The 24287-nt window shown below is 39.9% G+C and overlaps 1 protein-coding gene across 3 annotated transcripts; it reads left to right on the forward strand.

Annotated features, from left to right (window-relative positions):
- Nucleotides 1-12194: 12194 nt before the first annotated feature.
- CCDC14 (coiled-coil domain containing 14) lies at nucleotides 12195-22517 on the forward strand. Of its 3 annotated transcripts, none has more exons than XM_068195361.1 (13): nucleotides 12195-12245; nucleotides 13248-13303; nucleotides 13773-13836; nucleotides 14501-14573; nucleotides 14668-14808; nucleotides 15819-16058; nucleotides 16148-16242; nucleotides 17168-17732; nucleotides 18259-18400; nucleotides 19025-19104; nucleotides 19576-19794; nucleotides 19880-20012; nucleotides 21089-22517. In XM_068195361.1, exons 1-13 carry the CDS (start codon nucleotides 12213-12215, stop codon nucleotides 22062-22064), a joined length of 2817 nt encoding a protein of 938 aa, XP_068051462.1. In that variant the 5' UTR covers nucleotides 12195-12212; the 3' UTR covers nucleotides 22065-22517. The 3 variants fall into 3 exon arrangements, with proteins under 3 accessions (XP_068051462.1, XP_068051461.1, XP_068051463.1); XM_068195360.1 differs by lacking the exon at nucleotides 12195-12245 and adding an exon at nucleotides 12751-12931; XM_068195362.1 differs by lacking the exons at nucleotides 12195-12245; nucleotides 15819-16058 and adding an exon at nucleotides 12754-12931.
- Nucleotides 22518-24287: the final 1770 nt, after the last annotated feature.

Here is a 24287-nt window from a genome sequence, read left to right on the forward strand (position 1 = left end):
AGAATTCTTCTCTCTTTTGATATTAATTAAATACATTCCTATTAAACAAGGTTTATGAACTATTGCACATAGTAAGAAGTTATAGCATATAAATATGAATCACAACAAAAATCACCTATTATTTAATCAAACCCCAATAAAATTGCTTTGTTTAATTCTCTCAAGGACTAAATATCTATACTTGCAGTTTCTCCAATTGATTTCATTCATTCTGCACAAGCTTTACTTCTGCTCTTAGCAATCCACAAGAGAAACTTAATGTGCCCATGTTCTACTGCATTTGCCCAAAATATCTTCAAAGGAGAAACAGAATTAAACATGATGGTTTTGTCATTATATTCTGACCTAGTACGACACAAAAAATATGATTTAAAATTACCTGCCTGTTGAAGACAGTTTAGATAGCAGTAAGTTTAAAAACTAATATGTATATCTAAATTAAAACAATTATGTGTATGCAGTCAGGGTGGATATTATCAGGAGATTCTCAGATGGTTTCTGTGAATTCTGAAGGTGAGGAAGCCCAGAGATAGGTGTTCATTTCCCAGGTGCTACAGGGAGTCAATAAAAGAGATAAAAGCAGTGTTCTGGTTTTAATTTATACCAAGTTTCTGTACCCATTTCTTTAAGCAGTGTTTTGCCAACCTGAAGAGCATGAAGTCCAATTGCTGCTGATGCCAGCGTCTCTTGTAAATTGTTTACAAGTGTTAGAGACAGTGTTCCCTGTGTCTTCTGTGCAGGGGGAAGAAGAAGTTGGCCTTCCACTACTTTTTTTTTTTGATGGAGGAATCTTGCTTTCTTTTGTATTCCTCCCACAGAGTTTCCTACAAGGCAGCATGATCCAGCCTTCAGTAATTAAGATGCCCATCCTCTTCCCACAATTTTTAAGTACAAAAGCCAGCTCTGACATCAACAAGAAAGAGAAAGTAATATTATTCGTGCTAATTGGTTAGTAACAAATCTCTCTGGGACATACGAAGCCTATTCACAACTTGAAACAGTTACACAGGGGAACACGTAACTGAGCATGAGAACTTCATCAAGAATCCTCAGCAAGCCTGAACCAGCTCAGCACTGACTTCAGCTGGCTAATCCCAATATCCAGTCCACGCTTTGGTGAGTGACAATTTAGCAACACTATTTAGCTTTTTGCATCTGTGGAAGAAAAAGAATTGCTTGAAGGAAGAGAGTTTCACTTCCACAAGCAGCAGGCTAACTCCCTAGCATTTTCTGACCTTCAAAGATATCTCTAAATGCCATTTTAGACAAAAGCATCAGGAACAGAGAACGACTTTTTATGTAGAAATAAAATAACCATTTCTATTTCATTTGTAACTAAAGTCACACAAAGAAGTACTGCCAACTTCTGCTGGAAGTTATTTAAGATTCATCTCCAAAAGTGTTTTTTGCTTTTACTGTTTTTGAGCTAACACTTTCCAAGTCCTATTTTGCCTATTAGTAATCACATGGGAGATTATTATAACATTTTTTCCCCATTCATTTCACTCTTAATCACACTGAACAGCAAAAGTCAATTAATAAATTTCAAGACTGTGAATAGTTTTTTTCAGTTTTATCTTCTGGTTCACGTGCAGAAACATAATCCAAACAATAAATCAAATTGATGTCTATCCCATGTCTCCTGAAGTGTCCACTAAGCTCACAACATGAAAGCATAGGTCACACTCCTCTCTGCAAGAGACCATGTGGGACAGGAAGCAAGACACCAGCACTGAACCTTGTAAAGGCAGGTCCACCATAACTCAAGAGCTGACATTTTTGGTGCAAGAAAAAGGCAAAAGAAATAAGAAATAAACTAGGGGAGATGATAACTACTGGACTCAGACTGGGGATTAGAGTTATGAGTGAAAGTGAGGAATCCAGTGGGAGACACTGAGCACAGAAACAATTTACTGCAACTCAGGAAGCTTCTTTATGTGTTCTGACACAGACACCAAGACCAAGGCCATCAGTTTCACCTGTGAGAGTGAAACTGAAAATGAAGCTGTGAATAAGTTATAAGCCCTGGAAATCAAATCAAAGAGAAGGAAAGGGAGCAAATCCAACATCTTGATAGAAGCCAAATAAGAAAGGGAAAAAAATCCAATTTTTTATCAAAATTCAAGACAGTCTGTGGACGTCAGATCATCCTCTGTGTGACCAATATATTGGGTCACCTTAGCCTGATTCAGCCCTGAGGAGCCCTGGTTTACCTGAGGCAAGGCATACAGAGCTCACAAGGCAGCCAGTCCCATGATATAACCATAGCCACCATTGCAAAACATCAGAGTTTAAAGACAATATTGGCAATTTAGGCTGTTGGACAAGGACAGAGAATGTAGCCTTAGAGAAGTTCTCATATACAGCTCCTTTATGTCTCACCATATGAGAAGCACAGACACAACACTTCAGACTTCCCTGGCTTAAGCCAGGGGTAATCCCTCAGGGGTAATCAACAATAACTTCTATTAGAAAAGGAAAATCTGTTTTCAAGTCTTTATATTTTCAGCCTTCTCTGCTGTGGGAGTCACAAATTATGCTAACATATTCATTAGCAAGCAGAGAGAGACCACTGAATTCATTTCTCAGAAGACAGAAAAGAGTCATAAGATATGAAAAGATCTCCAGTCACTTTCATTACCAGGCTGGGCAAAATAGTAGGCAGTGATTTTTAATCATAAAAGAGATATTACACAGATCCTGAGAAATATTTTTAAATTATTTGCCCAAATATTTCAGGAAATATGATGAGCAGGATATCACTGAAGGATTTACATGGCTGTTTCACAAGTGGGAGTAAAAATGCTTGAGAGATTTAGCTGAGATATACTGAAATATTGAAGATCAAAACCAGACATTCCAGGTAAAGACTGTGATGGATCTGAATGAGAAAAATTGAAGCATAATTTCCATCCCATAAAACAGTTTAGGAGATCTGGGGTTAGAGGATAAATACTTTTCTGTGACTAAGGTCTATTTTATTTCAATAACTGCTTTTCTCAGAGAAGATAATTAAGGTGAACAAGAATGATTATGCTGATATCAATGACTTAATGCTCTTTAATTGTACTGAATAATTTAAGGTGAAGACAACACTTTGCCTTGAAGCCATTACTTGCATCCTTTGATGGAGTCCCAGTGCTAAGAAGACATATCTAACACATGCTTATTTTCAGTCATTTCCTTATTGTTTCAAGGAGCATATAATGATACATTTTCAGTGCTATTATGTGGTTTATACAGGAAATAATCACATGCCTACTATTAAATAAATATTAAGTTCCCTAATAATTTCAAATATTTGAGGTTAAGGTCCAAAAAGTGTTAAAAATATTTGGAACTCTCAGAAAGCTCCCAGTGGCTAAACCAAGAATACAGGTCAGCTTCCTAGCTCAGGTAAATGTATTGATTAATGGGGACTTGTATGGATTTACATGAATTGTATAGAGCCCAGCTGAGACTCCATTTTAAATGGATGGCAGTATCTGGCCCAGGTCCTACCTAATTCCCTAGAAAGATAATCAAAGCTCATAATTTTCATAAGCAGAGACGTCTGGTACCTTTTTTTTTTTTTTGCTTGCAATACGTCAGGGAATTTATCAAACCTACAAAAATACTATCGAATAGTATATATATGTAAATTACATAACCAAGGCGTGTATATATATGTAGATTACATAACCAAGTGAGTCAGAATTCAGCAGCAATATACACAGCATAAAGAATAACTAGATTTCTTATGCTGTTGCAGAAAGTTTTGAGGACTATCATGAAATTCAAGTTCAGCATTAGATGACAACACTGCTGTTGCAAAAGAGAAAAATATTGTACTAAGAAATATAAACAGGGGTAACATTTATAGAAAGATGATGTAATCCTCCTGTTATTCTTAGTATTGGTAAGGTCTCAGCTGAAGTGTTTTGTCCCATTTTGGGCATTATATTTCAAGAAAGATGCATGTCAGCTGAAGTTTTCAGATGAGAGTAACTAAAGTTTTTTGAAACACAACACACAGGCAGGATTGAGCAATTTCAGGATGTTCAGCACAGAAAATGGAGTACCAACGATGACATAGTAATTGCCTTCAAATCTTTAAAACACTACTGCAAAGAAGAAAGGGAAATGATGCTCTCCAAGTTCAGGAAGAATATAAAATAAAACAGTAGGTTTGAATCCATCCAGGAAGATTTAAGAGAGAAGCAGGACAAACTATTTCACAGTGAAGCATTGCAATGGATTGCTCAGGAGGATGGTAACTGCGAGTGCACAGGGAGAGGCAGCTCAAGGCAGCTCAAGACAGCATTATCTAGCAAGTTCTGGTGATGCAGCAGATCCAAGGCCAAGCCAAGAGCCAGCCAGCAGACTGGGATCAGGAAGGCACATGGCCAAGCAAGGTGTGGCTGTGGCTTGAGCCTGGCACCCTACAGCAATGCTGGGGCAGGGACTGACGGCCCTGGGCTGGACTGAAATAAAAGTCCCTGGGCAAGGGCAGGCATGATGGCTCTTCCAAGGATGCCTGGGCAGGACCATTAGGGCCAGTGATGCCCTCAGGATTACAAGGCGTGGAATGCCACATGGAAAGGCTGGAGGTCTTCAAGAGCAGGCTCCTGGCAGGATGGGCAGAGACATCTCTGATCCAGCCTTGGGGCAGAAGAAGAGACCAGGTGGCCTCTAAACTTGCCTTCTTTGTTTTGACATCTCAAGTTTGATGCCAGAGATCTGAATCTCTCTATTGTACAACTGCTGTGGCCCACAGTGGTATTCCCCAGACATCAGGAAGGATGCCTTGGACAGAATGAAAAGACATCACACCAGAGCTCTAAAGGTCCTGAATCAAAAAGCAAGAGATATCTTCTCCACTTCTGGAGCAAATATGTTTAACATTGATAATTTACATCCATAGGCTTCTTATTCTACAGTAATAGTGTTAACACTGACTACATTTTTAGTTTAGATGATTTGCTTCCACCCATATGTCTGTAAATATTCTATATGGATAACATAAGTACAAGAGATGGTGAATACTGATCTATTAGCTGTTTCTATACAGTGGAAGGTATATTATTTCTTCAGCTGTGCTTCCTCTGGCCCTGAAGATTTCTGGTTTTCATACTCAGATCACTTTCTTCCCCAAGTCATATCCCCAGTGCCAAAGAAAGAATATGTATGGCTAAATGTCCAGTAACAAATATAAAATTATAGCCAGGCCATGCTTCTGTAAAATTAACATCCTTCCAGATGTTACAGAACTAGCTATTTTCTGCACTCACACTGTTAATTTTATGCGTTATAAAATTAACAGTGCATTTTTATGACTTATAATCATTTATGTGCTTCCACTTTATCTTCCCACTTTATTCATGGAGTATTTTTGCTATAATCTTTCTTAAATGTACCCAACAAATACATACTTTGGGCATGAAATTAGTCTCTGATATCACCGATGCTCCCCACATATCACAGCACACCTCAAAAAGAAAAGCCTAGGTCAAGCCAAATTCAATTATTTTAGGGAATGATATTGGATTACAGACAATTTTTTCATCCTCTGAATGGAGGCAAATAGGATGCATTTTCCTGTGATGCCTTTCTAATTTGTTCTTATCCCCATGTGGAAGGGAGAGATATATTGCCTGTAGCTGGAGTAGCTCAAATGTAGGAGGCACTCAATCTCCCAGAAGACTTATCTGAGAGTGCAAGGAATATTGGACACTTTACTGAAAGCACTGAGTGGCTGAAGTGTTTAACCCTGGCATATAACCTGCTCAGAGCTGAAAGTTTATTTATACTTCCATGGTGTCCTGAGTGAATACACTTTATATTGTGATTTTGTGTTGATGTTTATGGTGAAAAAGGAGATCAAGGATTTAACCGGGTAACCACTAAAAGTCAGGAGGAAATATTTCTTTAGGAATAAGGGAATTTCTTTGACTATCTTCTTTCAAGGATCAATGAGGCAAGAATATTTGTAATAGCTTTTTCCTTTCCAGACGATTGACAACAAATTAGGCATTGGGGAAGACAGCTGGAGAGACAGGGACAAGGCTGTAGGCTTCATGTAACAGTTTGCTACAGCTGTTTCTGCAGGGCTGTGGCTTTGCTGTGAGTGTGATCACAAAATATTTCCCTTGTTTCCAGCATCACTCAACAGCCAAGACTGATTGCTGAACCAATATCCTGCTATTCCTCACTCACTCTGATTTTGTATGACTAATGAAGAAGAGTGGAGGAAACTTCTTGTGTCAATGGAAACATCAGCATCTTTCCACACTACCTCATATTCAGGCAGTCTCTATCAAAGAAACCCAAGAACATGAGGGGAAGTCGGTACCACAACATGTGTTTTCAGTTACTAAGAAAACCAAAGGGCAGGTAATGGGTTTGGCTCTAATGACAATTGATAGTCAATACATATGGAAAGCAAACTGCAGTCTTCTCACATATCCTTAAGAAACCAGAATTTAAAAGCTTATCACTTCATGCTGACAACACAGGAAATACAGTCATGGGTTTCACTATGGATTCAGAAAAGTACCTACATCCTTCTCAGAGCACTTAAATACATGACTTCTTCAATTCTTTCAATTATTCAATAGAGAGAGGAAAATGGATTTGTGAATTTCTGTTTCCAGTGGAAAACAAGCAGGTTGCAGTGCTGATGTGACTAGTTAGAGGTATTGGTGTGATTGATTCACTGTTGATCTTAGGAAAGGACCTCCCACTCATCTGATTTAGCACAGTTAGGTACACATCTACATACATAGTCCCATAATTTCTGTGTGGGAACATGACGAGGATTAACAGAGCATTGGCTATAGCACTGTTTTTATATCAGTATAGCCAGCTTTATTTCCAGCCAAAAACTTTAATTCAGATGAGGTTAGGCCTTGACATGGCAAGGCAAGAGATTACACTGAGATAATCAAAAGTGGATGTGAAGAAAAAAAAAAGGAGAAGAAAAAGGTTTTGAATCAGAATCACAGAATCATTCAGCTTGGAAGGAGCCCCTGAGATCATCTGAATGGTCTGGTACAGCTCAAATGGAAGTTAAAGCTTCAAGCAGAAATTTGTGGTTAAAGCTCTGCTGGCTGTTTGAAACACAAGTATATGATTTTTAAGTCTCTTAGATATTATAACTTTCTTATCTATGAATTTTCTCCTAAAACAATAAAAGTTACAGGATTTAACCTTGGTGGGACCAATTTCATTGACCTTTGACCTCAATACTCTTACTGCTAGTACTAGTTCCAAAACCTGCCTCATGGGAAATTTGAACAAATGCTCTAATTAGAGACAATTCTGTTCAGTATTTTATTTACTGTTCCTCTATTGTTTAATTTCTTTTCATAACTTAGAATGAATATCTGAGAAAATGAATATCTGAGCTATTAATCTGTTAGTTTGTTTTTCCCCTGAACTCATCAGATTCTAGATCTCCTCTTAAACTTGCATACTGTGAAAGTTGTCTATGTGGTTTTAAAGATTGGTTTGATGTCACAGTAGATTTTATATTCAGTAGAGCAATAAATAAATAGTGCTTTAGGTAAAAATTACTATTTTCACATTACTAATAAAACATTACTCTTGTCAGTAAGATTGCCTGAAAAGGCAAGCTATGACAAAGATTCTATGAAATACCAGTGGAATTCTCCTATTATTCCCTAACCCAAGATGTGCCTGGATTTATCGCATGGAAATGCCAATCTCTTTTAGGGCCAGCGCAGAGCAAATTTTCATGTGCCCGTGCCGCCATCTCGTGGAAGTCAAGCCTCTTGCACCAGTCCTGCGGCAGCGCAGTGTCACCTGCTGCCAGCACCAGTCTGAGCACTCCGGGTGTGGCGCCTTCATCAGCTCAGAAAGGCCACAACAGCTCGACTCTTACTGATGTCTCCTGCCAGTCATAACTCAACAACCTTCTGACCTCGTCCTGGTGACAGCTTCTCAGGATGAAGAGCATATAATGAGTTTTATATAAGATTCTTCACTTAAATGTGGGCAGACAGACCAAAGCCTAGTTATTTTTTCCTCCTCTATATTTACATAATATGAAGAAGAAATTCATCATTTATAGACATATTAATTCCAAAGACATCAGAAAACAAAAATGTGGTGGCAGGCTTTGTGAACCATTGAGACCACAGGTTTCCCATGCAGCAAGTCCTGCTGTAGCTTTCGCTATGCATGATTGAACTTAGGGGGAGACATCGAAAATCTAGCGTCGATAATTTTGAAGCCTCTTTTACAATTGCACCTCAGTTCTAGTGTCCATAATATACCAAACTTAACCTCCTCGTTATATCTCTACCTATCCAACTGAAACATTCTCTATTAAGCTTCTGCTTCCTCTAATCATATTTTACTGCAGTCAAGACATCCCTTAAGCCTGACTTTGACAAAGAAAAAAATCTGTTTTCTATGAGTTGCTTTCCTAGCTACACATTCATTGCTATTCACCTGCTCTTTTCTGTTTGCTCTATGTGGATTGAAGGATAGGTGGATAAACAAAAATCTGTTAATTTGCTTTCTGTTTATTCCCTAATTCTACACTTACAGGGACTTGGAGAACTACCAAAATAATCTCAACCAATAGTGACTGGTATTCTTCCCCTACTTGTCATAAAAAGTTCCTTATTTTGTGAAATGCTCCCTTGTTAAGACCACACAACTTTTTTGAAAGCTCAGAGGAAAGTTTAACATTAGTTTGTGCTGGTGCTCAATCATGCTTAGGTTAGTATTTAATTACATCACTAGAACTTGTTAGTAGTGGTAGCAAGAGACTTTCAGACTTACACTGAGTGTGAACTTGCCTTGGTTTTCCTAGGTAGGTACTGGAAAAGACCCATTTTCTGATGAAACTTTGATTGATTGATTGATTGATGAGTGTCTTCTCTCACAATTATTAGCTTCATTTTCTTCACTTTCTCTCCTTCCTGTAACAAAGGAGCATTGTTTTACTTTATTTAAGAATTTCTCCCTCAAAGATCTCTGCTCCTCAAAAGCTTGTGTTCTGTGTGTATTTGTTCATCATTATTAAGCACATCAGTCTTGTACAGAGTTTTCTGTAAGACCCTGGTGTTTCAACTCACTCTGTAAATAATTTAGGGTAAGAACAAGCTTTTTGTTATTTTCAGTGATGCTTCATGCAATATGGACAGCACCTCAAGCCTTAAGATTGCAAATACAACCACATGTATGTTTTAATTATTCATAATTCAGGCAGCTCTTCCTTGGCTAATGAGTTGTGTCTTTTCTTCCACACATACTTTGCTTTTATTTCTCTCACATTTGCCAGCTTTCTTTTCTTCTTTTCTGATTGATATTAGCATATTATTTCTACACCAAATAGAGGTGAAACCTGGAAGATTGTCAGTTTTCTTTCACAAAGGCCTCAGCCATATCCAAAACCATATCCTGGAATTGTTTGAGTAATGTTAGATATCTGTCAAAGAGGAGGAAAAGATAAAAACGGTTTCATTAAATGGAATTAACTTTTCTCTCTGAAAGAGATCTTGATTATAAATATGACTAACAGTATAATATTACATATGAATGCAGCTCATGACTTTGAAGCATTTCAGTATGTTAGACAAAGAGGAATCTTTTTTTATTAATTCCATTTTACCATAAGAGCCAGACAGATCCAGAGACATTCAGTGATTCCGCACTGTTTCAGTAAAGAAAGCCAGTGTCAGAAAAAGCATCCATCTTCTGCTGGGTGAGTCTGTGCTCAGCATACTCACCCAAATCTGCTGCAAATCCTTGCAGTTCTACCATGAGTCTCATAACAGCTCGTCTTTAAAGAGTGACAACTTGGAGCTCTGTGACCATGAGAATGTTAATTATTTATGCAATTTTTAATCCTTGTGGTTGCATTTTTCAAAATTATTTATAAGGCAATCTGGCCTGTAGTTTCAAAACTGTTCAGGTGGCAAGAATGGGCCCTGATTCTGTATTCATTTTCCTTCACATGAAAAAAATGAAGTGCTGGCTGATTTGTGTGACTTCAAACCAAAGGCTGGAATTGAGGGCAGATTGGGATTTTTACATTACCTGTTGCTAAACACCTTGGAATAATTCTTCCTTATTTAAATACTGCACTCATGTCTATCAGTTGAGTAATAATTAATCCATAAACTTCCATAAACTACCTTAAAAAGAAAGTATAGCAATGGCTCTAGCTCTAATTTAGCAGTTGCCACACATCTTTTTGCGCTTTTCTCATCTTTTATCTTTCTAGTTTATATTCCTTCCTTCAGCTGTTCTATTACAGTAATCTTATAATTTTTAATTTTCCAATGAGAAGAATTAAAAAAGTCTCCAAATTCCTGCCAGAAAATCCTTCTCTTTTACTGTTTTGTTTAGGGTCTTTCTTGACAGGATGATAAATATATTCACAATATATTTTTAATTCAATTTTGTCACAGTTTCAGTGTAAATGTTAACATGGTAATAACAACACAATTGACACATTGGGAGAGCAGAGATATTGAATATTTATACACACTTCTGCTATAGTAGCCTTAATAGCATAGTAATGCAACCACATTTTTAGCCTGAGTAAATGTAATTGCTTCCAATTCTGTGTGTTCACAAGGTCTATTTCTTCAGCTAATAAAAGTAAGGAAACGCAGAATGCTGATATGCCAGTGATAAACATTGTGTGTGAGTGTAGAGCTTGAGGCACCTCTTGTATATGATTGTGTGTGTTTGTGAGTGTGGAGCTTGAGGCACCACCCCTGATGATCCGTGCACACAGGTGTTCTCTGGGAATGCCACAGAAGGTTTAACAAGCTGGGAGCCAGCGTGCAGGACCAAGAACCAGCGGGTACAGCCTGCACACCACGATCCAGCAGCTCCTTTCCCCGGCCAGCCTGCTTTACCTTTGTGCCCCAGTGGCACAGGCAGGCCCAGAAGGGCCAGGCAGGACAAGAGGACTGTTATGGGTACATATTATAATATTGGCTTTTTGCAAATACTAAAATGGATTCTGTATGTGTGGTGTTAAAGTAACTTTGTTATAAAGATATAGTTTTTATTTCTGTTGTTGATTGAGCTTAGACATAGTAGTGAAATAGCTGATCAAAGTATGCTTGTGTTTAGACGCCTGCTTGGATGGATAACATCCAATGAACACAGGATGAGGACACCAGCTACAAATACGACAGCTATCAGCACTCACTGTCTGAAGATGGTGTTGGCTGGGGCCAAAACTGAAGGTGAGGATAAAAAAGGACTAAAACCACAACCAAGGAATACACATGCTCTAGAAAGGTGGATTCAAGATAAATCAATCTAAACAATTCTTGGAACTTGTAAACTAGTTTGGGGAAAAGTTTACTATGCATAAAGGTCTATGAATATGCAACAGGTTGATGTAAGGGAAAAGGTATTTAAGGGGTATCTTCGAAGATAACAGTGTGCTCTTGGCTGAGTGCCAAGACGCACCCAGCCATAATAACCTTTGCTTTGTCTCTGTTTCCTATGGTCCTTTATTAAAACTTTTTAAATTGTCACAGGAGAGTGAACGTGTTTTTCACAAGACAGAGCACAAGACAGAGCTGCGCCAGTGGTGATTCAGGTTGGACATGAGAAGGTATTTCTTCATTGAAAGGGTGATTAGACATCGGAACGGGCTAGCCAGGGATGTGGTAGAGCAGCGGGCCCTGGAGGTGTTCAAGGACTGGAGATGGCACTGAGTGCCAGGGTCTGGCTGACATGGGCGGGTTCGGTCACAGGCTGGACTCGATGAGCAGGGAGGTCTCTTCCAACCCGACTGATTCTGTGACTCTGTGACGACTCACCTGCAGGACTCGGTTTTCCACTTATCTTTTGACTGCACGGAGCCCGCACCCCGGCCGAACACGGCGCTGACGAGAGCCCCGGCTCCGCAGAGCCGCTCCCTCAGGGAGCGGCGGGGCGGGGCCGGGCACGCACCGCCCCTCACGGCCCGCTTTAGCCCCGCCCTCTGCCTCTCTCCCCTCCCATTGGTCCGCTCCTTGCCCGCTCTCCGCCAATCCCCGGCCGCGCTGCCTAGCTCATCCCCTTCCCCTTCCCGCGCCCGCGGCCGCCGGCGCGCCGCGAGGCGGGGTCGCTAGCCCCGCCCCCGCATTAGCCCCGCCCCCGCATTAGCCCCGCCCCCTCGGGACGGACCGGGTGGTGATTGGCCGGCGCTGGCGGGGGCGGTGCTGGCGTGGGCGGGGCCGGGCCGGGCCATGGCCGCGCCGGGGAGTGCGCGGCGCCGCAAGGTGCGTGAGGGCCGGGGGAACGGGCGCGGCGCGGTTCTCCTTCGGGGCCTCCTCGCCAGAGCCCGGGTGTGCTCGGAGCGGGTGGGGGGGCGTCGGGGGATCCCCCCCGCCGTCCGCGTAACGACTCCTGCGCGTGGTCGGGCCTTCCGAGGCCGAGCCCGGCTTGCGCCGCAGCCACCTGACGGTGGTCCCGAGGCGCTGCGTGCGGTTCTAGGCCTGTCTCTCCGCTGGAGCTCCTAGGGTGGCTCCGGCGGAAGACAACGACGATCAGTGGGGACTGGAGCATCTCCCTGCGGAGGAAAGGCTGAAGGGGCTGTGCCGGTTCAGAGATGACTGGCAGCGGGCCTTACCAATGTGTATGAATGGCTAAAGGGCGTGTCGGAGGATGGAGCCCGGCTCTGCTCGGTGGGGCCCAGCAGTAGGACACGAAGCAGTGGGCAGAAACCGATGCACAGGCAGTTCCACGTGAACACGAGGAAGAACGGGCTGTCCAGAGGGGATGTGGAGTCTCCCTCACTGGAGATGCTCAGGAACAGGTCAGGATGCAGAGCGGTGCCATGTGCTCAGGGATGGCCCTGCTTGAGCCACTGTGTCCCTTCCAGCCTCACCCATGCTGTGATTCTGTGACTGTGTTCCTGTGCTGTGTGCTCTGGCCACAGGTGGTTCTTAAAGTCCCCACAGTTCAGGTCTGTATTTCTCAAGCATGGTTTCCATTTGAAACACATTAGTACATCAGCTCTTGGAGAGTCCTTAAGTGAGTGGCCGTGTCTGTAGAATGCTGTGGAAATTAGCAAAGCATCCTGCTGTCAAGGCATATTTTGTGAAATGAAACCCACAAGTCTCAGGCTCTACTGGCAGCAGTGGCACCCTTGCCTTGAGAGCTGTAATGTCCCTTGAACTGTTCCACCTTGGCAAAAGTTCTTGGAATTGGTGGGCAATAGTAGTCTTCAAGTGTTGTAAAAATACTTTAAGAAAATCAAGGTGTATTTCTGTAATCAACAGGCTCTGTCTTCTGGAAGGCTGTCAGGAGCAACTAAACTAACAAATGGAAGAAATCAGTAAGACCTTATTCATTAATACTGTTTTAAATTGAGTGTGTATGTGAGCATTTGGGAGCCTTATACTTGTCATATTTCATTTGAACAAAACGTCTTTGTGTTTTTATATAAAACATTTTGAACTGAAAGGTCCTAGCAACCTTGGACAGGCACAAACTGAATAGAAATTTTGCATATAAAAATACAGATTTCACTCTTCATGTTTTATTTATAGAAAGACTGAATTTTTATAATTACTATCTGTAGAGAAGACTGTTGAATGGAGACTGAATTCTGCTTTGACATAAATTTTTATTATCTGCTTAACATGTTTGTTGCAGCCTTGCAAAGTTTTCAGAAATAGAAAGTTGATTTGTTTCATGATGAAATTAATATTCTTTTGCTTGCTATTATTGAATGAAAGTAAGTGGTTTTTTTACTTTGTTTCCCATTAAGGAGGTGGTATAAACAGTGAATTTCACTTTTTCAGGTTTGGCTTAAGGAAAGGATGTCATTCTTATGTAGAATTCTCTTCTACTGAATCTGCCAATGAGGTAATTAAATGTCTCTTTAACACAGCCATCCCTGTTATCTAAAGAGAAGGGAAATTGGAATACCTTGAGTAACAGAAGAAAGCCAGATTAATTTAGATCCTAATTAATTTGCATCTGAACCTGAAATTGCTCCTGTACTGCATTTTGCAGATAGAAGCAAATGGGCTTTGTGTGCAGTGAGTTTGGCTCTGACAGATCTCCTCAAGGCACACAGGCACAGGATACATTTTGCAAACACAAATAAGCTGCTTATGGACATGGGCTGGCTCTCACAGAAGAGCAGCTGCCCTTGTTAGGTTTTTGTGCTGGAAAGAAAGAGTAGCACAGTCAGTGCTGCAGTACTGGTTTTGTGTAGTCCTGAGCCAGTTGTCTTCAAAATACAAGTAGGCTGTATTGTTTAAATGTACATGGAAATAAGAATTAACCTACAATTAAGCAAATGGACATGGGTTCAACAGCACAACTTAGTTATTTTGCAGAATCTGTGTGTTTGCAAACTTCCATGTAATTGCAAAGTAGTACATGGGAAATGATAGATTTTTTTGGTTATGAGTTGTTCTTTGTCAGGTGGCAGATCAGAGTACACTCACCTCTAAAACAGCATCTTGGTTTACTGAAAGAAAACAGTGCTACTCATTTACTCACTGCAGTGCTCTTTGTGCAGGTTGGTACTATTCATAATGGACTTGACCATTGTGCAGCTTTACTGAAGAACATCTTACAAAAGGAAGATACAGGTTGTACCTATTGAAAACACAAGTTACATTTCTAGGTTTTGTAATGCTCTCTTGATTTGTTTTGTTGACCGCTTTTTCTTTCAATTAAAACTAGGAAGAGAGACTGTCCATAAACAACCCGGGAAAACAACTACCTTTAAATTTACTTCCAAGCCTTTGCTAACCAAAGGAAATACTTCCAAGAAGAAAGGGTTAAAAAGAATCATTACTCCTGCCCCTGTCCAAAAAGAAATTGGTAAGTGGGCTTTCTTGGGCTTGATTTTTGTTTGTTTTTTTTTTTTTGTTCAAGCAACCTTGAAAGACTCCTCAACTTAGTGAGATTCAGCAAGGCTTCACATAATTGTTACCATTTGTTACAGGTTGATCCTGGGTTGGTTCCACAGAAGGACGTACCTTTCAGAAACCTTAAATGTTTACTAACCAATTACTGAAATTCACAAGTGTTTAAACTTCAGGTACAAGGAAGAAAGTTGAGTGTGTTTACACATATCAGCATCATCAGGTTTATCTGGTAGGAAGTGTGGAGGAGAATGATAATACCCTTTCCCTATTTCTCTGGACAGGGAAGCACTGCAGTCCTTGGTCTCAGTTCAGGATCCACAGCTAGAAACTGGTCTGAGGTTCAGTGTCCAGCCATGCTTTTCTCAAAGAAGGGTTTGTAGAAACAGGGAAGTGTGGCTAGAAATGACAAGACCTCAAATGGTTTAGTGGCTAAAGCACTGAATAGAAAGGTAGATGGAGTGCTGTCAGCTGACTTGCTCTCATGGGAAATATTTCATTTATTATCATTTCTGCCTCTGTGCACCCTGTTTCTTCTGTGCAATTTCTAATCCAGTAGGTGAGTGGGGGCTATAGACACATGTGTAGCAGAATGCCCGCTGGGAATTGTAGGAAGTGAGCATGTGGCTGATATTTTCCCCGCACTGTAAAATTACAGAGTTTTAATTATACCTAAGCAGAGATTTCAAGATTTGTTTTAGAACTGGCCTTCTGTAGGATTAAGTCTCTGTGCTTCCTTCAAGGACAGCTGCCTGTCCAATGGGTTTACGTTGCTCTATCTGGAGGAAAAAATTGTTGGATTCATTTGCTGGTGAATCAAAATCTGACTGCTATCCTGGGCCATAGGATCTTTGTTTCTGTTTTCAAGGGAGCCTTCCAGAATCTGCCAGACAATACAATGGGTTTGTGTAGATCAGGAAGACAGGCAACTTCAACTGGAATTTTTTGTTCTTTCTTTTATGACAGTGCCAGTATCAAATAGAAAAGTTGCCTCATCTACCACACCTTCTACTGAGAAGGAACTTTCCAGTGCAGCACAGAATCAGATGGTTCAACCAATTCATATGCCTTGCAGTGAACACTCTCCAAGGTCATATCAGAAACTGTATGACCATGTGCAAACTCAGATGTCTCTGATAACTGACCAACCCCCACAGAAGAGTAATGAAATTCCTACTGTAACTCCTTTTCCTACCTCAAACCAGGGTTAGTGGACCTGTTAATGTAGAGTTGACTATTTAACTGCATGAGTTTTGCCCACATTGCCCTGATCTATAAGTGTTGTTTTCTTTTAGGATGTCAAAATGTTACAGCTTTGAATTATCAGTTACCTACCTCCACATCAGCACTGTCCCTGCAGCATTCAGCTAACCCCTTATCCACTCAGTCAGTAAGTAAAAGTTTGTTTCTCGCTATCAATAAACACTGAATTAGCACTGCCTACTTATTTGCACATTTCCTTGTGTCAGTTTTCCTAATAATTTTCCTTTAAAAAATTGTGTATTTGAAACAGTAGTGATGCACAGACAAAACACTGCTATTCAAAACACATTTTATGTAGACACCAAAAAATTAAATTAGAGGCATTTCAGCTGGCTGCTTGCCTTTGCCTGGGGAATTCTGTAAAGAACAGCAAACATGGAAAGTGCAGGAAGTTATTGATTACTGTTAATTGCATTTTCAGTAATGCACACTAGGATCATTAAGCAACTCCCGATAGAAGAACTCCTATCTCATATGGAGCTTTCCTTGCCAATGATCAAGGCAATTATTTCTTCAGACATGCTGTATTATCTTGGAGCCACATGTTAAAATGCCTGTGTATTTCAGGGTATAGAATAGAGGTGATGGAGAATACCAGCTGCCACCTCAGGAAATGTGGCAAAGGGCTTGAATCTACCTTGAATCTGTAAGACTGTAGATTTACCTTCCATCTGCAGGCAGTCCATGTGTAGCTAGTGGTGAACTTGGCTTTTAAAAAATTCAGCTACTTAAAATACTGAAAGGTAACAGTGTTGTCCTTTATATTTCTTTTCTTCCCTGTTCTGCTTGGATTCAGGAAACTGCTGAGGGTTTTCATTACAGAACTGCTGTAAAAGAACTGTGCTTTAATGTTGCCAATAACATTAAAGGTAATCTAAATCAGATTTACATTTTAAGTGCTCCTTATTATACAGGAGTAGTTGTTATTATAATTAGCAAAGAATGAACAAGTCTACATTGAGTCAGACAAGGGTAGTGCTGTTTGGTGTTTTTCTCCTATAGATTTAAAAATCATGTTTATTTTTTATTTAATTAGAATATCTTTTATGCAGGGTGTTCCTGTAGACAGTGCCAATGAATGTGTGTCAAAGATGGGAGGACCTGTGGTTTGCCCAGTGGTTTCTGCTGCTCCTGCTGCTGCTGCACAAACACAGTCTGGAGCTGCTCTTCCTGGTGTGAACCCCTCTACAGCACCGGGAGCATCAACCCCTTCAGTGCCTGCATTGGTCCCAACATCTTCTGCCAGAGAGATGACCCCAGGCCAAGAGCAGCAGGTGAAAGAAGCAGATTTGATGTGGTGCTTACAAGCCCTGTTACAATCCCATGAAATGCTGAATGGCAGGACTGAACAGAGGGGCCATCATCACTGTCCAGCAAAACATGATGGCTCATGTGACACAGAGGAGGATACTCCTGAGGAGCACAGTGAGGACATGGTCAGTGAAGAAGATGAGTTGAGTGTACTTGATGTGTCTCCAGTGAAAGATACAAGCTGTAAGGAAAGTTATGTGAAGAAAGTTCTAAAATCTAGAAAAGAAAGTCCAGAAGAAACAGCCCTTAAAGTTAGGACTGTAAAGTATCTTATGGGTGAGCTCAGAGCACTGGTAACAGATCAAGGTGAGGACATTTTCATTGTGCAGTAGAGTTATTACATACAAATAACACAAGAGCTTGATTAAAGGAGTGAGCAACTTCAGTTTCTGGAAGTTGTATGTGTCAGATGATATGTGACATCTTACTGTGGTTTTTCACAACTGTAAAACCTTCAGGATTCACTCTGGATAAGTATTGAATTATTTTCATAATATTTTAATCGTATCATGACAGCAAGATAAAGATTGTTGCTATTCCATATACAGAGCTTTTCCCTGAGAAGGGTCCTGGTGTGACAAATTGCAATAGCAGTCCCACCTAGGCTGGTTGGAAAGATGGTGGGTTGTGTTTTATTGAGGATGTAAAGCAGTTTTTGTATTTAAGCTCAACAATTGTAAATAAATATAGTTAAAGATGAAGTTTTCTTGGGGGGAAAAAACCCCCAGATACTATTAAATCACTTTGCAGATTGCTTAATCACGTGTAAAACTTTAGTTATATTATAGATTTATATGTTTATGGAGTCTCTTTTTTCCCTCACTTCTTGCAGGTGACTCAGAAATGCTGAGGTTGATGAGTGAAGTAGAAGACTCCGTATCCTTGCTCCCAGCTGTGGTGGGAAGCACGAACATCCAAGCTGAAATAGCTCTGGCTTTGCAGCCTCTGCGCAGTGAGAATGCCCAGCTGCGCAGGTGGGGAGCTCCTCGGTGAGCCTGTGCTTACTGCAGGTGCACCTAAAGCATCTCTGACTGCTCTGGTTTCAATTGCCTTTGTTAAGGCTCTTCCCTTCTTGTCTGTGCAATATTTGTGAATTAAAAAGTGTGCTGGTAAGGCCATCCAGTTTAAAAAACAATAATTAACACATAGCATGACTTTGGTATTTTGGTAGTATCAGTCACCTCATGATCAGGCCTTTGACTGGGTGGGGTGAATGCATCACTCTGAAAACTGCCCTGACAAGATAGTTAGCCTGCTCGTATTCTTTCTGTAGTTTGTTCTCAAATGCAAAAGTGTCTGTCATTTCAGGAGGTTCTCACATAACTGGGTAGCATTTACTTCAGAACAGGGTTATATACCAGGTATTTATCAGATACTTGGAAATATATCAGGTATTTATCAGATGCTTGGAAAGGGTCTTCTGTGTTGAAGAAGTACCAGAATGTAAGAAAAATATGTTATTAAGACTTTTTATCTCTGAAATATTTCCTGACATTTAATTCTCAAAAACAACTGCTCACCAAACAAATTTAAAGTGCAGTCCTTTTGAGTGTATTCTAATACTTCTGAATTTGTGCTTTTTCACAATTCATGTTTAGGAGACTAAGAATATTAAACCAGCAACTTAGGGAACAAGGAAGCAGTGAGAAGACATCTGGACAGAGCTGCAACTATGAATGTAAAGTACCAATAATGTTGCTTGATAGGGGCATATTAAAGCTTTATTACCATAGATACTATTTTTTAAAATTTATATATTTATTTTTTTCTTTTTTAAATTTATATATTTACTATATTTTATATATAGTTTCATATGTCAGTATGTATTTTGGCCTTTAGTAGTAGCTGAACTAAGTGGGTCTAGTGCTGGAACTGTATTTCCATGGACTGTTGGGCCTTCTTAGACTCCACATACTAAGATTTGGCTCTTCAGCAGCCAAGCAGGTTATTTTTTTCTTATGTACCTCTAAAAATGAAGATAAATAATTAAGAAGAAAGCTTGAGCTTTATCTTGTTGCAAAAAAAAAAAAAGCAACCCTTCTATCTGTAACCAAAATTCATATTACCAAGATAATTTAAAAACTTAGTTTGGTTTAGAAATCCAAGCTACCACACAAAACACTTAAACATTTTGTTTTACTTTTGGTAGTAGTTTCTTTGCAGTCCTTGAATATGATGCTCCAGAGTCAATTGAAAGAATCGCAGAAAGGCCTCGATTCACTGCAGGCTAAAAATGAAGAACTACTGAAAATAATAGAAAGTCAGAAAGAAGAAAATAAACACCTTGTAAAAGGTATTCAAGATAAAGAAGAAGAATTGCTAGAAAACAAACAGCATTATGATATTCATTCCACCAAGCTCAAGATTGGTGCGTGTTTTCAATTTGCTTATTCTTTGTTTAGCATTTTAAAAGTTAAAAGAAGTAATTATGTAAGTTCTTGTTGGCATTTCAGAAGTGGAAGAGGCATTAGGAACTGTGAAGAGCCTTCAGTTGAAGCTGGAAGCTTCAGAGAAAGAAAATAAGATTTTGGGCATAACATTACGTCAGCGTGATGCAGAAGTTAAGAGACTGAGGGAATTAACCAGGTACTGTTGGCTAACCCTTTTTTTGGCCTCCTGACATTATTTTTCTTTTTTAAAAGTCTTTCTTATTCCTTGGGGTTTTGGGGTTTTTTTCAATCCTGTGGATTATTGTAGTCTTAGTGCCTTGGTGGTGGGAGGTCACATAAGCTAAACCTTCTCTTAGCAGTTCATTTTGTTTCAATGCTCCTATAATTTTGTTTTAAAACAGAGTTGTCGTATTCTGTGACTTGAATTCTGTGGTAAAGTAAAATACTATCTGCCATAACTTATGTGAAGTCTTAACTCCTAATAGCAGATCTATCAGATCTGTAAGGATCTATTAGTCAGTAAGAACTATTGCTGTGAATTTATTTTATCTTGTTCTTTTATGCTGAAAATAGTGGCAAGCTGGGAGATACAAATAGCTTTTTGAAGCTGCATAGTGGTGTGTAGCTACAATTGCTTTGGATATGTTTTGCAGAGGAAACAGAACTATAGTCTGTTATGTTTTTAGTTGGACTGACTGGAACAGTAGAATATTTTGAATAGGCATTTCAAGTTCTTCAGTGGAAGTTTAGACACTTCTATGCTGTGCTGACACCAGGTGGTGGTAGAATGATGTCACATTACACGTGTGTGTGTGTGTGTGTGTATGCTAAAGACATAAACATCGAAATGTTCATCTCTTTTGATGGGCAGAGCAGTAAGTTAGAATAATTATTTTTTTATTATGTTCTTTTATCTAGTTGCAATGGGAAGAATAATTCAGAAAACCTTTCTTAGTGATTTTGGTAACTGCTTCTATATGCTTTGTAGCAGTTTCTTGGCATCAGTTTATTTCATCTTGTGCTGCTTAAAGCAGGTACACCAAGAATAATCTGGAGAGCTTCATTGGGTTGTGCTATTTTCGTTACTTTTTAGCCACAGCGAGCTGAAGAAGAATTCGAAAAACTTGGAATTGGTTCACATATAACAATATCTAGAAAGTGTATTGCAACTTTGCCACAGCCTCATAAATCTAAGTTTCTATAGAAAAAGTTTTTAGCTATTTATTTTTGGTGACTGATTTTGAATCTGCTTGGTTAATTTTACCCTAACAGAACCTTGCAGGGCAGCATGGCCAAGCTTCTGTCTGACCTCATGGGGAACAATGTTAGACCCAAACCTGAAAAAGCTCTCTCGAAGTCTCTTTTGGAAGACCATGAAAAGCAGATGCAATCTGAGCTGTTTCCTGGGAGTACTTCAGTAATGACTTACCTTAAGACATTAGAAATGGATCATGTTTTGATTGATACGGATCTTCAATTCTCAAACAAAATTGGACAAGTAGAAATGCAAAATCTGTCCTATGAAAAGTTTGCTGCTGAAGGAAGTAAAATTAACAGTACATTCACAGAAGAACAAACATCAGCTCCCAGAGGACCACCAGCTCCATTGAAGCAAGGTGCAGAAACAGGGAGTGATTCTGGAACTTTACTAGATGACCAAACCAAGTTGGATGAGACAATTTATATTCCACTGACTAGCAGTGCCTCTAAAAAACAGCAGCCAGTCTCTGGAAGAAATGGTGTGCTACCCCAGAGCAGAGGGGCTTGCCAGAGGCTGGATTACAACTGTGAGCTCCCAAGCTCTGTGCAGCAGTATGGATGTGAGGATCCACCTCTACTGGATAAATTAAATGCTGGGTACAATGTGAAAAAGACTGTGGAAAACACGCTTGAAGTTACAGGGGGTAAAGTGAAGCCAGAAGGAGACAAAGTCCAAGTGAGACCAAGAGGCATTCCAAGTGGGGCTGCAAAAGATTTCATGGATAAACCAGACCAGCCTCAGCCTGGTCCATACCCTTGTGCATCGATGCCATTTCCAGCAGGGGTTTCTCAGAAATCGGGCAGTAAAGCAGCTGATTTTAGTTGCATTTCATTTGATGATTTCTCAGGGAGGTCTGACTGGAGTGCATCTTCTTTCTCAACATTTACTTCTCGAGATGAAGAGGACTTTAAAAATAGCTTAGCAGCCTTGGATGCCAACATAGCCAGATTGCAAAGGACTCTGCAAAGTAACATTAGGAAACAATGAGTATGAGAAAGAAAAATGGGCTGCAGCTATTTGGATAAATTAAATTTTTCTGAAGTATATTAAGTATGGTACTGATATGTATATTTGTATGTAACAGCTTGTTCCTAGCTGTCTCAATTATGGATAGAATTTGTTCCTCATTAGGCTGTGGTGCTGTTCCCCTTGATGTGTACAATTTGAAATAACTGGATTTTTTTATATAAAATAGAAATGACTTTTTAAATTATTACTTATTTTATACTCTTTACTTGCAGAATTAAATGTACTCGTTTACTTGTGGGTTTTTTTCCTTCCCCAAAGAACTGTTGTAAGGTGCTGCACATGAGCAAGAGTTCCACAGGTAGAGGCCAGAGAGGAGCAAGTTACAGAGCAGTTCCGCAGAAATGCTGAGAGTTACAGTTGCTAGGTCAGGATCATGCTATTCCAAAAATAGAGACAGCCATCAGTATGGGATTTTTAGTGTATGATATGTCCTGTGAAATACATGAAGCAATCCCTTTTCACTCACCACTCATAAAACTATTTTCTCTTTGGAGCATTGTACTTGAAGGAAGAAGTTGATGAAGTGGAGAGTCCAGACAAGGGCAAGAAAAGAAGCATCAAACTTCCGTTGCTTTCTACAGTTCTGTTATAGGGCATGCTTTTACAAATATTGGCTTTTTATCTAAAGTAAAAGGGAATGTAATACCAGTGGATAAACACAGAACAGAATGATGCTGAGCAACAGAAGCAGCAGAGCTGACACAAGGGAGACAAATGAGGCTTTAGCTGAAAGCTGGCAAACCAATACAGTTAGGAAAGCACCAGAATATACATTCTTGAGGAAGGCATGGAAATTCTGCAGTTGTTGAGGTGTCAAACATCTCTTGGACATTAATACAGAGAGTCTGATTGAATCACCCAAATTGGCTCTCACAGGAATGGGAGTGAAGAGGGAATGATTCCAGTCTGCTGTTCTCCCTGACAGGCTTTTCCACATCTCAGTCTCGAGAATATGCATAATGTAAGTTTAAGTTACAGGTAGAGGAAGGCACTATTGCTACCATTCTGTGCCTCTTATACCCTCAGCAATGCTTCAGAGCTGTTTTTCAGGGAAAATACCTTTGCAGAAAGAGCAGCAGTATAAAGACATGAGTTTAAGACTGCTTTTTCTGCAGAATTGCCTATTATTTTTTCCTAGAAAACACTGTTGCCAGTTCCTGGCACTCTTTTCTTGTATGTTTCCACGTAGGAGAAAAGTCCCTCATGGTTATCTGCTTGTGTGGACATTTAAAGTTAGGATGCTGTCCATGCATTGTGCTGGGGAGCAGCTCTGGTTATTTTAGTTACTGGTAACTGAGTCATACAAAGCTATGAAGAGAACACACACTACAGAAGATGCCAACTGGCACTCCTGCTTTGAAAAAGGAAAGTTAGACTAAATAGTGACTTCAGTAATTTAGAATGCTTTTAAGGCTTGGCCTGGATTTCTCAGTATTCTCCACACTCATCGTGCTCAGATTCAAAATAAGGTTGATGGTATGAAAGTGAACAGATTTTAATTAAGTATTTACAAGTAGTTCCAGTATAGAAGCTAAGCAAGATTTAAACAATTATTATGGAGTGGGTTAAAGACAAGCTACAATAAATTCTAATCTTTAGAACTCACAAGAAACCTGAAAAAAGATGGGAAGAACATTCACTAGTAGACAACTCATTCAGTTTTCTCCTTGCAGCCAAGACTTTCTCCATTTGAAGGTGGGTATTCCTCCTGGCCAAAGCTAATTGCAGCATGTTAAAGGCGGCTGTGGTGTCAGGACGCCCAAGCATGTTGCTCTTGTGTTGAGAGCATTTACATTCACTTTTACCTGTGGGGGAAGTTGTTTCACCATCTTACTTGTTTCCTCTTTGCCTTTATGAAGTCAGTTCTATGAAAGCAGGAGATGACTACTGGAAAACACTCCTGGGCATAATGACATAGGGGCAGGTTGGAAATGTGTCCCAACTTCCAAGGAGGAGAAACTTAGAAGAAGAGACAGGAAGGAGGAGACTTTTTTATTTTTAAATGGTCCTTTTTCAATCGGAACTATGGCAATTAGTGAAATAGAAAATTTCCCATAGATGGGCATTATGAATGTGCACTGTTATGTGTTCAGGAATAGCTGCTGTGAAACACCTCTTCTGTTGTATGGATTAACTTGAATAGCTCAATCTGCCACATCAGTGATCATGATTAGATATTAT

This window comes from Anomalospiza imberbis, chromosome 7 (genome assembly GCF_031753505.1).
Source record: "Anomalospiza imberbis isolate Cuckoo-Finch-1a 21T00152 chromosome 7, ASM3175350v1, whole genome shotgun sequence".
Classification (NCBI taxonomy): domain Eukaryota; kingdom Metazoa; phylum Chordata; class Aves; order Passeriformes; family Viduidae; genus Anomalospiza; species Anomalospiza imberbis.